The 16,073-nt window shown below is 47.0% G+C and overlaps 1 protein-coding gene across 1 annotated transcript; it reads right to left on the reverse strand.

Moving 5' to 3' along the window:
* Positions 1-4,439: 4,439 nt before the first annotated feature.
* On the reverse strand, positions 4,440-5,045 carry LOC119335854. Its single transcript, XM_037607914.1, has one exon. The coding sequence runs from the start codon at positions 4,992-4,994 to the stop codon at positions 4,677-4,679; it is 318 nt and encodes a 105-aa protein (XP_037463811.1). The 5' UTR covers positions 4,995-5,045; the 3' UTR covers positions 4,440-4,676.
* Positions 5,046-16,073: the final 11,028 nt, after the last annotated feature.

The following is a 16,073-nucleotide window of genomic DNA, read 5'->3' on the forward strand; positions in this document are numbered from 1 at the left end:
CAAGGCAAAAGGGTTAGGGTTGAAGGCTGAAGAAGAGGTCCTTAAATAGTGTAGGGTTTTTTTAGCCAATGAATAGTGTAGGTGAGTAGGGGGTTTTTCTGCCCGTTAAACCCATGTGCACGGGTTAAGTCAGAAAATGTTAGACGCACAATTCAAAAAGGGTTAGATTTGAAGGTGGAAGAAGGGGTCCTTAAATCATGTATTTTAAAAATAATAAACACTTATATAAATATGTTTTTGATGTATATGAAAAATGATGACGTGTACAAAAAAGTTAACATGAGTTGGAATAAAGATGAAAATCGACAGAGAAACAAAAGAAAACAAAAAACCCAACAAAAACAAAAAAAATCAAGAAAAGACCTGAATAAACCAATGCCAATGAATGAAACGGTTAAACCCGAAAAAAAGCAAAGAAGAACAAAGAAAATTGATGAAAACAAAAAAAAACAGGGAAAATGAAGAAAAATGAAATAAAAAGGAAAGCAGAAAACAGTAAAAAAACAGGAAAGAAACAAATAAAAAAGAAAAAAAACAAGCAACAAAAATGAAAAATGAAAAAACCGATAAAAAACAAAAAGAAAAGCGATCAGTGTACAACGAGCTACAGGGTCCGAACGAGCTGTGCCGAAGGTCCGGCCCATATGCACGCGCCCTTGAGGCGAGAGGAATACTATACTCGCTCTAAGCGAGATATAGCGCATTCGCGCATGTTTACACACACAAACTGGCTTTTCTTGCGTCCAGCGCAAACAACCAAACGCATCAATACACTGCAGCTACGACCCTGGTCCCTAAAATGACTAATTAAAGGGTACCCTTTTGCAAATATATATCTCATCTTCTCAACCGCTGATAAGTGACGATGTGCATGTGTGTGTCACTTGTTGCAACCTGAGTGTTTTTCTTTTTTTTTTATATATTCAACTGTTGAAAATGTTATATCTACTAATACAATGCCCGTGCGTGCTACAGAATCATAAAAATGATGATGAGATACTATTGGCTTAGGAAAACATCAAAGAAGATGATGATGTCTTATGTCTATTGCATAGTTTATGATTAAAAAGGGAGAGTAAACAAAATGAAAGGTCATGTTGTAGTCACTAACTCACTCATGATTTTTAAGGGACTATTGTAGGTCCTTTGCAAGATTTATAGTGAGATATCATTTTAAACTTTAAAACATAAGTGAATGGACATAAGTAATTTGAATGCACAAGATCGTGGATTTGGTAAGAGGACAACGTTTATGACCACGTTGAAATTGCAATGTGTACCGATGTTCTACTATGCTATAGAACTGAAAGAATTGATCAGGTATATAAATTAGAATAAAGACCATGATTTTGAATTGGAATCGTGTGCATTTATATTTTGTGTTTTTATAAGAGTGTTATGCTTATATTAGTGTAACAGTGTTTTTGTTTATCTGGGATGAGATAGATCTCGCAATAGTAACATTTGTTTATTACTATATCTTTTGAAAGGTTGTTAGTCTCACACGTGGGTAGAAGGGCATTTGTTTATTTGTATGATCCCACATGTGAATTCATCATCAACTCCAATCTTTATAAGTAGGATAGTACCGTGCGTCCAAATTTGTGTTCATCGATGGATTTCCGGCATCGAGACTTTTGAAACTAGATCTTATGTTAACATGTTTTGATGAACTTTTTTTCTCACAAAAAACCAATAAAAATTGAAAACCATAAAAGTAAAAAATCCAATAAACAAACAGAAACTGAAAAAACCAATAAGAGAAAAAGAAGAAGAAACCGGAGCCAGGTAGCACGTTTGCGATTTTTCTGCCTTTTCCACTTTCGAGAAGAATAATTTTCTGTTGCACACAAAAGCAAATCTGTACTTTCACAATAAGCAAAATTATACTTCTCGTGAAAGAAAACCTTTTTTGAGAGCACCCGCAGGAGCAAATATGTGCTTCTACTAGAAGCAAATTTGTGCTCTTGTGAAGGCACAATTTTTTCCCGTTTTTATGAAACAGATTCAAAAACAAATTGTCCAAAACATAGGAAAACCCATGCAAAAAACGAAAATCCAAAAATAAAACATCTAAAACCTGAAAACACGTACAGAAATTAAAAAACCGAAACCAAAGGGAGCATCTAGCACGTAACACGTGCACAATTGACGCTCACAAGTCAAAAAGTGACCCTTGGAGTAGACCCGCAAGTGGTAACCCTTGATAGTGCTCCCCTGATACCGTCTAATTTTTGCTGCCATGAAAGTTGCGTTCGTGTTTATTTTCCGGCCCATCGTTTGCTTGTCGAATCATTGCCGAGTAGGTTGAAAATAAAGAACGGGGTGATGACTAGTCAGACTAGTCACACTGCCTGAGCTACGTCCTCAGCAGCAGCAATTACTGTACTAGTACCTCGAGCCACTCTCGATCACTTGATGCAATGCTTGTTGGGCAAATAAGCTGCAGCCGCGGGTCGGTCGCGTCGAGCGCGTGAGCCACGCACACGCTGGGCGTGACGGGCGCGTCAGGTCCGCACCGTAGGCGTGCGTGTGGTGCACGGGCGTGACCGTGCACGAGAACACTGTGTGTGTGCGCGCGTATAGGTGTAGGTTGTTGGCGAGCCGTACGGTGCGACCGGGGCCGTTTTGTTGGTGCTCATCGTGAGACACGCGCGCCGGCTCGGGGCCATAAAGCCGTGCGGTGACCGTTGTAACAGCTGAGGTGCTCGAGTTCGTGCTTGAGGAGTAAAAGGCCGTCGGTGCGGCGGGCGTTCGTGCGGCGGAAACCTCCTGTGTCCACTGTTTCCTTCTTCCTTCTCGTTCTGTCGTTCGAGCGCAGAAAGAGAGAGAGAGAGCGGGGCTAGCTAGGGTTTAGGGTAGACACCAACAATTGGCATCAGAGCTAGGTGAGGGAGCTCGTCGACAGCGATGGCGATCGTGCCACACGGCGCAGGCGGGAGCTCGGTGTCCATGGCGATGCCGTTGCTCACGCCGGACAGCTACACGGTGTGCGCGATCAAGGCACAGGCAATCCTCGACGCTCACATGCTCTGGGAGGCGGTGGCTCCGGCGGGCGACGCAGCGGTGAATGGGAAAAATGCAAGACGGCGCACGTGATGCTCCTCGGCGCGCTGTCAGAGGACTTGCTACTGCAGGTAGCGACGAAGCTTATCGCCAGGGAGGTATGGGACTTTCTGAAGGTGAGGTTCGTCGATGCCGATCGGGTGTGGGCGGCCCGGCTGGCGACGCTCCGCGACGACTTTGATCGCCTGAAGATGGCGGACGGCGAGGCTCTGGACGTGTACGCCGGCAGGTTCGGCGCGATGACGGGCGCTACGCAAGCCTGGGGGAGACGCTCGGCGACGTGGCGCTCGTGAAGAAGCTTTTGTACACCGTCCCCGACCGCCTGTTTGCCGTCGTCGCCAGGATCAAGCACTTCTGCAACGTCGACGAGATGGCGTTCGACGAGGCACCCAGGCGGCTATGTGCGTTCGAGGAGCGGACGAGGTGTCGCGAACAAGACGTCGACGAGTGCGGGGGTAAGCAACTGCTCATGATGGCGGCACAGTGGGCAGCGCGGGAGCGGCGACACGGCAGCGCACGGGACGACGATGACGGCAACAACGTGGTGTCGGGCAACTGCGGGAACCGGCGCGGGCGCTGCTACAGCTGCGGCGAGCGTGGCCACTTCAAGCATGAGTGCCCCAAGCTGTAGAGGGTGCCGGCTGTGGAGCGGGCACTGCTGGCGGACGCAGGCGTCGAGGACGACAGCCTCCTCTGAGCCACGGCTTAGGAGGTGAAGTGTTGGGCAAATAAACCGCGGCCGTGGGTCGGCCGTGTCGGGCGCATGCATGGGCGCGCGTTGGGTGATGGGCGCGTCGGGTCCATGCTGTAGGTGTGCGTGTGTGTGGTGCACGGGCATGTCCGTGCACGAGAACACAGTGTGTGTAGGTGTAGGTTGTTGGTGAGCCGTACGTTGCGATCGGGGCCCGTTCTGTTGGGGCTCACCGCAAGACGCGCACGTTCGAGCGCATTGCGGGCACTGTCAGAGTGTGCGGAGCGTGGGCATGATCACGGACGAGTGGAGGCGTGGGTATGTGCCCAGTGCGCCGGCTCGAGGCTATAAAGCGGTGACCATTGTAACAGCTGAGGTGCTCAAGTTCGTGCTTGAGAGTAAAAGGCCGTCGGTGTGGCGGGCGTTCGTGCGCCGGAAACCTCCTTTGTCCACTGTCTCCTTCCTCCTCCTTCTGTCGTCCGAGCGCAGAAAGAGAGCGAAGCTAGCTAGGGTTTAGGGTAGACACCAACAATGCCAGCCTCGACTCACCTCCATGTCCCAGAGATGCCTCCGTCGGTGCGTAATTTCAGAGCGTACGAAGAGAGGGTTAGTATCAGGAACATTAGAAACGGAGATAGAGTAGGCCAAGAAATTCAAGAAATGTTGGCTTTTATATCTTGAAAACATTTCATCCAGTTGGCTAATTTTCCTGCAGCTCTCCAGTGGTCACAAATTTTGGGAGACAAGGAGGCCGGCCTGGAAATCGACTCCACATATGAACATGCAGACCAGCTAGGACGAAAAGAACAGCTCTAGCTGAAGCCGCGGAGGACAAAGAACGGACAAAAACAGAGTAGTAGCTCTGGCTACGCTAGTAGTCCTGCTTGCGACCAGCTCGCTCGCCGGCGGGCCGGCCGTCCTAGTGCGGCTGGCGGGCGTCGGAGGAGGAGAGCACGAAGCGCGAGGCGAAGGTGTAGTGGTGGCAGAGGTGGCCGCCGCCGGCGACTTCGTTGTCCAGCGCCGAGCCGAAGCCGTCGCCGTCGAAGTTGCGCGCGTAGCTCAGCGGGTCGTACTGGCGGCACCGGGACGACCCGCCTGTGGGAGCCGGACTGCACAGCAGCATCTTGCTCCGCCTCCGCAGCCTCCGCACCAGCCGGGCCAGCGCCAGCCCGAACCCTGCCGGGCCCCTCCGGCCGCGGCACGACGACGACGACGAGGCATTTCCCAGATCCCCCATCTCGGTCGACCGCTCCTGCTCCGGTTGATTCCGGGAGAATGTATGTATCTCGGTGGTTGGTTGGTCTCTTGGTTGGTCTCTTAGAGGCGTAGGTGGGAGATTCCGTGGTGTTGGTGGCGCCGATTTATAGGAGTTGTCGAGCTGATCCGCCAGTGAGTGGAGTGGAGCGGGGTTGTGGGAACAGTGCCTGGTGATGGCGGGGAGCGGTTTCGCGTCTCCCATGTCACCATGTGCTCCGGACATACGAGAGCGTATAGAAAAGTACACTCTGCTGGAGCCAGTGTAGAGTAGGTATGGTTCTTTCTTGGTTTATTATCGTAGGATGATAAACTAATTAAAGTGGCTTCAAGCACAAGGATGAGCCACGAGCCTCCTCTTTGCATCTACTCAACCTAGTGAGCAAGTCTCGAGTGAGTTGCTTTTTCGGTTGCAAAAGAGAATTAACTGATGAACCTAGTTCGTTACTGTAGCTAAGACTGATGATGATTAGGGAGCTCCAGGAATCAAGGGATGCTGTGCTGTGTGTGAGCAGCACTGCAGCAAGCTGGCCGGCCGTCCAGAAAGCACCGATTAAGCATTTCCTAACAAGAAGGGTCTACATTTTACATACGCAGCAGGGACTCGTGAATAAACTACTACTCCCTCCGTCTTTCAAAGAATGTACTTTCAACTTTGTTTAAGGGTCAAACTATCTCAATGTTTGACCAAGTTTGTGCAAAAATATATCAATATTTATGAAACCAAATAGGTATATGATGAAAATATATTTTATTATGAATCTAATGCTACTAATTTGATGGCATAAATGTTGGTGCATTATTGTATAAATACGGTCAAACATAAAAAAAGTTTGACTTTCCAACAAAGTTGGAAGTACACTTTTCAAAGGACGGAGGGAGTAGACACGTAGGGACGGACGGTAGAAGCATGCATGTGCATGCACATTGCCTATGCATTAGACTTGACGGATTCCGAAGACCGAGAAAATAGAACAGCTCTTCGACCTTTTGCTCGTACCGAGGTGGAGACGGCGGTTGGCAGTGGCACTTGGCAATGGGGCGGTGCGTGCGAGCGAGCGCCCGCCGGAGCCACGCCGGCCGTGCCCCGCGGGACCTACGCATGAGTGCGTGCGTCCGAGGAAAGGTGAGCAAAGCGCGCGTCGGTGCGATCGATGCAGACGGACGTTGCGTCCACGCGCCCCAACCCCGACATGTGCCTTGTCCGTCTTTGCAGCTGCAATACCCCAAGTTTTCTCAGTCGAGAGATCACGATCGAGACTGATGCTGCTCTATTATGCAAAAGACTACTCGTTGTCGTCGAGGATGTCCACAATATCCGTGTTAGGCTCCGAGTACATGGGCGAAAGCCACAACTCCTGCTTCTGCGGCTCCTTCGGGTCTTCCTCCGCCTTCGCGTCGGCCTCTGCCTCCTCTTCCACCTCTAATTCGGCGAAAAGCTCGTTGATCTCCACCGGTTCTTGTCAGATAAAGCGTCGGTTGGCCTTCACATAGGCCTCATTCTGGATGGACTTCAGGATGGCGATCTGCTCCGCCGTATCCGCCGCTTGGGCGACCTCAAACTCCACCTGCTGCCCCACCTCGGGCCGGGGCTCCCCCTCCTCCTCCTCTTCCTCCTACTCCACATCCGGCGAGTCCGGAGGCAGGCCAGCTGCAATCAACACGCCTAGCCTGGATATCCTCGAGTAGCTGGAGGCGCCGCTCCGGTGTCAGCATAGCGCACATGGTCACCTCTGTCTGGCCATGGCAAGCACAAACATCGAGCGGAGAGGGGGAGGAGTAGATTTGGCTGGGGATGGCGGCGCAGAGAGGGAGAAAGCAGATGTGGCTAGGGCTGGGGTTTGTTGTCTGTCTTAAATAGCCGACATTGGCCCTCGGGCGGCGAGCCATTGTGGCGCCACGCGGCGTTCACACCATACAGCCTGGGCGTTTGAGGAGATGATCGGAGAAGATGTTCGTTGGACCGTTGGGTTTCCGGGCGATTTCGTGTGGGACCTGATCGCGAGTCTGACGTGACGGATGCGCCCGCGCCTCCCCATACCCACCCCCGATTTAGGTTGGATATAAGAGGTACCGGTCAGTCTGGGCGTTTGAGGCCGAATTGAAACGCCCGGATGGGTCAGGTTTTTTTTTTTTTTTGCCAGTGAGTGGCCGGGCTGCCCGCCCGGGCATTTGAGGCGGGTATGGGGCATCCGAATGGACACTTCACCCGGTGAGAAATGCATATGGGATATCTCGTGCATGTTGGTCATTCATCTAGTTGGAGATTAGTATCGTGATTTCTCTGCAGTTTATTTCCCATGCAGGCTGACCATTTTCGGAACAGGCAGCTTCCATGTGTTTTTCATGTGATTTTAAAGTTTAAAAATCTTCCTTTAGAAACTAAAAGCCTGATTTAACTTTCCTTTGAATATTTATGTTCTTGACGACGAGGACTTTTGAACAAGGTCACTCTTGAATATATTTTGGTAATTTTAAAATTTTGAGTTTTAAAACATGATGAAACCTTACGAAGAATGCTGATGCCTGTGATACAGTTTATGAAACTCGTTCCATGCCAATTTGTTTTATTGAGAAACATAATAATGCACCCCGAAAAACAATAAAACCCAAAAAAACTTGATAAGAAGTTAATAACTAATGTTTATTACAAAGTTGTAATTTTGAGTTTGAACTGCATAGACAAGAAATGAAGCATTATGATAGGCATTGGAACACGATGAACCACTTTGAAACGACATGACAAGAAATGCATTAGACAAGAAATGCTAATGTTTTAAAGAAGTTTGCAGGAAGCTCTCACGGCGAGAGTATTTGAAAAGGACAGACGGGTTTGTTCTCCCACGTGAAAAGGAGTCCAACCAACGCCTTGCTCACTCGATCTGGCCGTGGACGTTTGGAATCCAAGGGGATCATCCAGCATCCAGAAACAAGCGATGATCCGTGCCAATGTCATCGGCCAGCAGCTGCATACGAAACACCACCATCGTGCCAGCCTAACTCTAACTGCATGACTGGCGGTTAACCAACCGGTGAGTTGCACGATGTACACGAAGCATGCAGCGTGCGTGCGACACAAGTGCGCACACCCACGGTTTTTTCCGAGAAGAAGCAGATTCAAGTCCCGTCCTCGTCAAACAAAGTTGACCGGTCAGACGAGACGCCAATGCCACTCACCGGCAGCATATCTCGAGCCGCCAAGGAATATACACGTCGGGTCCATGTGGTCGCACGCATCGATCTCGATCTACGTCATGTGGAAACAGTGCGTGCATGTGACTCACATGCACGCACGCACGCACATCCGTTGCTCATGGCTGACGACATACGGCTGCCTGAATGCATGACCCTACTCAGCATTCTCATCCCCGTCCGATCAATCGCCAATCGCGGTTTTGTCTTGCGGGGAGTTATATTGCGTACGTGTAGGTCACAAACAACAACGCACATATGGACTTCTGAAGGGTTGCACTATGGTCTTAAACTTGGCATGCCTGTGACGAAATCGGAAAATCGCGCCGCGTCCGCTAGACAGCCACGTCGTCTTACTAGTGACGGTCTTAGACTTTGTACAACTAGTAAGCTTGCACGTGCAACGCACGTCTGAACTCCATCACATAATTATTAAAACAGTTGTATGGTTTTATATAGATTTTCATCTGCAAATTTTTCACTGAAAATAATATTTGTTTGGGTGGAAAAAAATCAAATCACATGGACAAATGAAGAAGGTGTAAATAATATTAAAGATCAATGGAAATCTCTACTGAACATTGGTAGTCTCATATGCTTCCCATTGAACATCATACATTCTGTGAATTACCACTGCCCTAGGCAATCCACAATCCAGCTGTCTTGATTGTGAAGATCTGATATTGCTCAGTTCATTCTCATATACATCCTAATATACATATGCAGAATCGCGAAGTAAAAGTAGAGAGAAAGATTATACCGAATCTGGCGACCCTAATCAGATAGAGAGACATGAGAGAACAACTAAAAAAGACAATGAAAGATTTTAATGAATAAAATCTTATGCTTACATATCAATCCATGAGAGATAACTATATTTTTGCAAACTTTCATTACAACATTGTCGAATGTGTGATCAACAAAGACAAACTATAGTAGGCTTGTATCATGCTTTATGATTTAACAAAGGCAGTCAACAGAGCCGAACTAATGGAGATAATTCATCTAGGTAGCTATAGGATGCATTATGATTTAATTCTCCCCCAAACATGCTTCCTATTAACTCCAAAATCTGATATTGAAATGACACAGTATTTGTCCTATCAGAATTTTTTAGACAGAGGACCATCACATTCTGAAACTGCATACTCATGCTCAACTTTTTCCAGCACAAAGACTAAGTTGTATGTGTTGAAAAGTATCAATAGGATAAAGCATGTACCTGTACTAACCTTGACAACATCAATGGCCTTGTCATTCCTTCAGAACAACCATAATGAAACTATTCTTGTCTTCTCTTTCAAATTGAAAGAGATAATATACATGAACAAAGCTTATTTCTGAAGATACATTGTTGCTAACACCCAGAGAGGTTATGGTCCAGATTGAGTCGAGCTGCACTGGGTCGGTGGCTGGACAATGGTGGAGTTTCGGTTGCAGTGATGTGGCCATCGTGGTAGAGGCGAACCTCTGTGCTAAAATGCATTATAATGTCAGGTTAGAATCGAGGATTCTAGCAGATAAAGAAGGGATGGAGAGGGAGAGAGATGTCAGGTCGCTACCTTCTAGGTACCGATGGATGGAGCTGCCCGTTCCGAGGAGATAGGGTGGAGGAGGGCGGAGCTGGCAGCAAGGAGCACACGTCTGGCCTCGTTTGCCGGCTCTACACAGGAATGTTTACTTAGCAAGGTTCACAAAGAAAGAATATAGAGCAATAACAAAATCTGCTACTTACATAATGTAACACGAATCCTCTTTTATATGGATATATATAGAGCAACCTGCCACATGTTAATATTTTGACAGAGGCTCCAACTTTTTCAGTGGTATTCTCCTCGAAAATAACCTGCAAGTCAAACAACTGCTTATGCAAGTAGCATATACTCCCTATGTCTCATAATATAAGAGCGCTTTTAACACTACATTAGTGTCAAAAACGCTCTTATATTATGGGACAGAGGGAGTAGTTCCTTTCTTTCCAGAAGCTGGAATCACAATGTGCATCAGTTGGTACAATTCTCAATGATTACCTTGACAGTGTTCATAAATGTCTATATTGATGTTTCCGTGACCGTTAGATATAAGTTAATTCAGATAAGAAGTACCACCAACCTTTACCGAAATTCAGAGAAGCATGTACTGAATATTCACAGAATCATTTGTATAGTTGACTCATTGTATCTTTTCTCTCGGGTAGAACATCTTCCATGACCAAGCTTTAGCAATGCAAATAATAGAGCAATGCCACCATGCAAGAGAAAGACACCTGAATGTTCAAATAAAATGAGGATTGCTCCTGTTGATGCATGATCATAATTACATTTGCATTGACATTAAAATTGAGGAACAAATGCTATATCATTGATCCAAGAGATGCTAGCTAAAAGTAAATATTTCGCAGTATTACACCTAAAGTTTAACGTGCAGATGCAAGAATCTCTATCTAATATTACCCTTCCCACATTAATGTGACACGGTTGCCTTTTCCCATCTATGTATATAATTTTTCAAACAATCTAGCTTGCAAAACAGGTGCAAGGAACAGACTGTTTCTGTGCAATAATATTAGAAAACCTTAACCATGGCGGACATATATAAATATGTGATGAGCATTAAAATGGGAAGACAAAAAAGGTAGTAAATTTCATGGACAAATTAACCTTTCTTCCGGTCAGTGTTGAGACATGGTCCGGTTTTGCAAATTCTCCCAATAGAAAGTGAAAGTGAAGCAGACTACAATATATAGGGTCCACAAATCATGGCTTCTACTCCGATTGAAATATTAATTCAATTTTCCTTCATGTACATATATTACACCGCATATATCAATGCCTAAAGGAACCACTTCACCTGAGTGAAGCTTCAATTTTAAAAAGTGAAGTTCTCGAAGTCCTACAAAAACAAATCTTATCAAACAAATCAAACAAGCTCAATGGGCTAAGAACAGAAGTCCTACAAATCAAAGACGCCAACCCTTAAAAACTCAATTGTACCAAACATCCGAAGAATTTGCTAGCTTAGCAGTCAAGACCAAGCTATCAACATTTAACTGTAGTTGGCAAACAATATAGACTATATATCTAGTTCACTAAAATGACCATGCATCCAGCGTTGCCAGTTATGATTAATGACCATTTACATCAAAATTTCATAATTCTCTGCCACGCATATACACAATTAGAAGGATGGAAAAACTCAAAACAGATTATGAAGCATCTCTTGCATCAAATTGCAAGTAATTAAGCACTCTGGATGGACCCGGACGGCGGCAAGATCATTCTCTGTCCATCTATGAACCAGACCTACGTACCTCAAGGGTCTCTCTTACTCTATCCATCTCAGAGCGGCTTTAGGCGGGCACTAACATTGACGATTATGTAATTTCCTCAAGATAAAAGAACATTATTCTGGAATTTAATATGTCATCACTTTTTTTGAGCTGTTAGAGCACCCGGGAGAAAAAGCTTTCAAAATGGTGGGCACTCAGTTGTAGTTTGCAGATAGGCCTTCCAACTTTCCAAGAATCTTACTCTGGATTAATTACATAACATACAGAAGCAGAGTCATGTTGCTGGTCTATTGAGCATAAAATTAAACTTTGTATAAAAGCAGGGCTGTTAAGCCTATTATTCTCTACAAGATTACCTTCGTAGAACTATTACACATGATCGAATTTTACGCAGTAGAACAATGTCTAATTTCAAGCATATTGAAGTACAATTATAGGTTTTCTTTTAGTGAATATAGTGACACCATTGTTTGGTTTCAAGCTTGGGAGTTACAGTGCATATAATCTCTTACCTGAGAAGCCATCACCGAGAGGCCTACCCATTCACAGCTCAAATTTTGACAGATTCATGAATTGCTTAAATTTGTCAAATTTCCCAGTTAGGTCACCTAGGAGGCTGGGAATCCTGAAGGTTAAAGATTATTAAACCATCACAAGTCAAATAGCAGATAAATGGGAAATAAGAAAATATAGAAGTACATCAGCAGTGATTGCAGCTTCTAGTATATCAAGAAAAATACGACGGTCATCAGGTCACAATACATCTAAGGTCATACAGTTTGAAGAATCTAACTGGGACTTGGAAGAATTCAGCAAACTATTATTATGACCCAACAATTCCGTTCCAAAATATAATTGCTGAGATATATGATACTGAAAATTCCTTTCTTCAAATATCTTTCATATTTAAACTCGAAATATCTAAAAAATGAGAGCTTTGGCCTTCTTGTGATAATGTTGCGATAATTCTGAACTTTCCACTTGTGATAATGAGAGCCATACTGCAACTCCATATTTTAGACGCTTTCAATGAATTCATAAGACATGCAAGGACCGCTCACAGTTTTGGCGGCAATGTGAGCAAAGCAAGTCAGCAAGCATATAATGATTTCCAGGCTGAGAAGAGTGTAGATAGACCTGCAATATTCTTATATACGAACCTTGACCACTTATCCACTTCTCAAACAAACCATATACTAAAAGCTCGAATATAGATCATGAAAATGTTGCGATAATTCTGAACTTTGCAGTTCACAGAACACTATTAGTAGAAAGTAAGTAGTATTGTTCTGTGAGTTTAGTGAAACGGAAGCATGATTAGCATATCAAAATACCGTATTAGCCGACCATTGTATCTGGGAGAAGGACGGCGACGAGGTCTCACGTGGTCATCCATGATCGCAGTGGATGTAAATCGCGTGGTGGTCGGTAATGAACTGGGGCGATATGGATGCACCCGATGGACGTTTTGAGCACAATACTTGATACAATAGCCTTGATCTTTGCGACCCCTCTCCAAAGCTGCCTTTCTATCCTGAAATCTCCATAAAAAATCAAAATCAAAATCCGAGACAGATGGTAGCCGGTGAGGGGAACTGACCACGTGCTGCTGAAGTAAGCCTCTGCTTTTCATGTTCCGAGAGGTCGAATTTCACACTGGTTCTAGTTATACTTGCCAGCCTAAAACTATTTGGTCACATATGGACATGAAGTCAAACTGATTGTCCGGGAGCTAAGTAGTTCAACACTTTTTCACTGCTAAATAGTTGAATAGCTAAGGGATATGTATACTGTTGTAAAAGTAGTTCAGTGATGGCCTTGTGTTCCTATTTCTTTCTGAAATATCTGTGCATGTCCAAGTCGCCAAAGCCAAAGGGAAAAACGAAAAGGAACCAAAACGCAGTCAGTTTGAGTGGTACCGACAATAGTCTGGCACATCAAATTCACTACTTTTTTGGCAAACTGATTCACTACATTGATATATCCACAAAGTACAGAATTTGCAAATACAGATATACTACTAACTTCTACAATTCCGTCACAACAAACTGTTGAACCAATATGCATACAATGTTCCTCATACCATGGAGGGGAGCATGCCTGGTCGCGGGCATCGTCAGACTTGAAGTCATAGGAGAGGAGGTCGGAGCAGCGCTCCCTGCCATGGTTGTGGTGGTCGTGGAGGAACGGCTCCAGCGGCCTGCGGCTCCCGTGGCGAAGGGGGCGCGGCAGGCGGCTCCGGCAAGCTGAGCGATGGGGGGCGAAGGGAGGCTCCCGCGGCGAAGGGGGCGGCTCCCGCGGGGGCGGGGCAAAGGGCGGCTCCGGCGGCGGCTGACAACAAAGGGAGGAACGGCGGGGCGGCGAAGGGCGGCTCCAGCGGCAGCTGACGGCCGCGGGAGGAACGACGAGGTGGCGAACTGCGCGCGGGGGAACTGCCCAGGCGGGAGGAGGAGGGGGGCGAGAGTCGTGCGTGCCACGTGCGTGCGTTGTTGCCTTGTTGGTACATTTCTTTTTTAACAGCGGGGCAGGTTAGCGATCGGCTTAATGCGTGGCTTGTTGTGTTAAACACGGGAGGATTATTAGCCATCAGATATTGTAGATGAACGGTTAAAATTGTTTGGATCTGCCCCTCTCTTCTTTTTATAGTGGTAGTAGATGATAGATGCTTAGGAAGATGTTTAGAAAAATAAACCGAGTTTTCTGAAGCACCGGTGCCTATTTCTACAGAAGAGACGCTTAGTTAAGCGTCTATCCTGTATAAATAAGCACCGGTGCTTAAGAAAAATCCGCTTTGTTTCTCTAAGCACCTTCCCTAAGCACCTTGCATTGTATAAAGCCTTATCGGCCTTTGAAATCTTGCTGATAAGTCCACGCCGTCTATCAAAATGAACCCGCCCTACTTAGCACTGTTCTCGATGCAGCTCGGCCGGCGTGCTTGTTTGTGATCTCGTCCTCTCACTCCTTTTCCTTTCTTAGAAACACAATGCATTCACGCGCGCTCATATACACACGAATACACTCATCCTTATAAGCACACAAACACACCTTATCGAGTAAATTGCATAAAACCACCATTTTGAAGATAAGATTTGCGAAAAACACTACAATACATTTTTTTGCAGAAAACACCATGTCTTCGGTAATCTTTTTTCAGAAAACACTGATCGGCGGATCGGGCTCAGATAAGTGAGTTTATGACAGAGGGGACCCGCCAGTCAGGCTGATGTGGCACCGCTTAACATCTCGCATATAACGGCAACGTCTGGTAACGTTATCATCCCTATGTGGGTCCACCTGTCATTGGAAGAAAAAAGAAAAAAACTGGATCATCTTATCTTCACCAGGTCCACCGTCGCTGTTGCCTCGCCAGGCTCGTCGCCGCCGTTGCCTCGCTAGGCCCGCCACCACCGTTCCCTCGCCCAGGCCCGCCGCCGCCGTTGCCTCGCCAGGCTCGTCGCCGCCGTTGCCTCGCTAGGCCCGCCGCCGCCGTTCCCTTGCTCAGGCCCGCCGCCGCCGTTGCCTCGCCCATGCCGAACGCGTCATCCTCGTCGCTGCCGCGGCCGGTGGACGAGGAGCCCGAGTCCCCAGGAGGCAGCACGAGCAGCAGCTGGTGGTTCCCGTCGCCCTCCCCGGCCAGGCACCATCACCGTCACCAGCGGCGCGGCAGGCCCGATGGATCAGGCGCCAACAGCGACGGGATCTCGAGGTTTGTGGTGTGCCTGAGCCCGCTGGTCCTCCCCAGCTCGGGCAGTCCTCGCCGGCGGTGACAGCAGCCGGACCCGTCGGGAACCGCCTCGCCTCCCTCCAGTTCGTCCAGACCCCGTCGGGATCGGGTCATCTCTGCCCGCGTCGTTGGGGCTGCATCGCCGGCGCGGCCACGCCGCTGGCGAAGAAGAGCTCGTCCATGGAGCTGATTGCTTTTTTTATTTTGACGTAAGGGCCTCCTTGTAAAATCCCCCATCTAACGCTATTTTGACAGAGCCGTTACGCCACGTCGGCAAAATCTGGACCCACCTGTTATAAACATACTTAAAACGCTCCAATCCGCCGATCAGTGCTTTCTGCAAAAAGATTATCGTAGATACGGTGTTTTTTGCAAAAAAAATGTATTGTAGTGGTTTTCGCAAAGCTTGCCTTCAAAGTGGTGGTTTTATGCAATTTACTCCACCTTATCCCTATGAGTACCTCTGATATACTGAACCGACATATTATCTTGACAATGACGAAGTCACCACAGGCGCCTCGTAGTTGACGGGGACGTCTCGTCCCACTGAACGCGCACCGTCAGAAATTCTAAAATAAATTCAGGGAAATGCAAGTACCCAGATTTGAATCATGATGCGCTGGGATACCTCTATCCTCCTAACCATCTCACTCGTCGCTCCCTATCTTTTTAGGGCCCTATGTAGACGGGAAAACAACCCTCCTCACATTCAGGAATCTCAAGCCCCCCCCACCCCACCCCACACACACAAACAAATGTCCTCTCCGCACCACATCATTTCCACGATCCTGTCAAGGTCGTCTGACCCGTTGGTCCGGGGACGGTGGCACGCATGCTCCGTGTTGCACCACAAGACC

The sequence above is a fragment of the Triticum dicoccoides genome, chromosome 7B (genome assembly GCF_002162155.2).
Source record: "Triticum dicoccoides isolate Atlit2015 ecotype Zavitan chromosome 7B, WEW_v2.0, whole genome shotgun sequence".
In the NCBI taxonomy this organism is placed as follows: Eukaryota; Viridiplantae; Streptophyta; class Magnoliopsida; order Poales; family Poaceae; genus Triticum; species Triticum dicoccoides.

Coding starts and splice junctions, on each gene's coding strand:
- LOC119335854 (XM_037607914.1), bottom strand. CDS start 4,994: ATGGGGGATCTGGGAAATGCCTCGTCGTCGTCGTCGTGCCGCGGCCGG.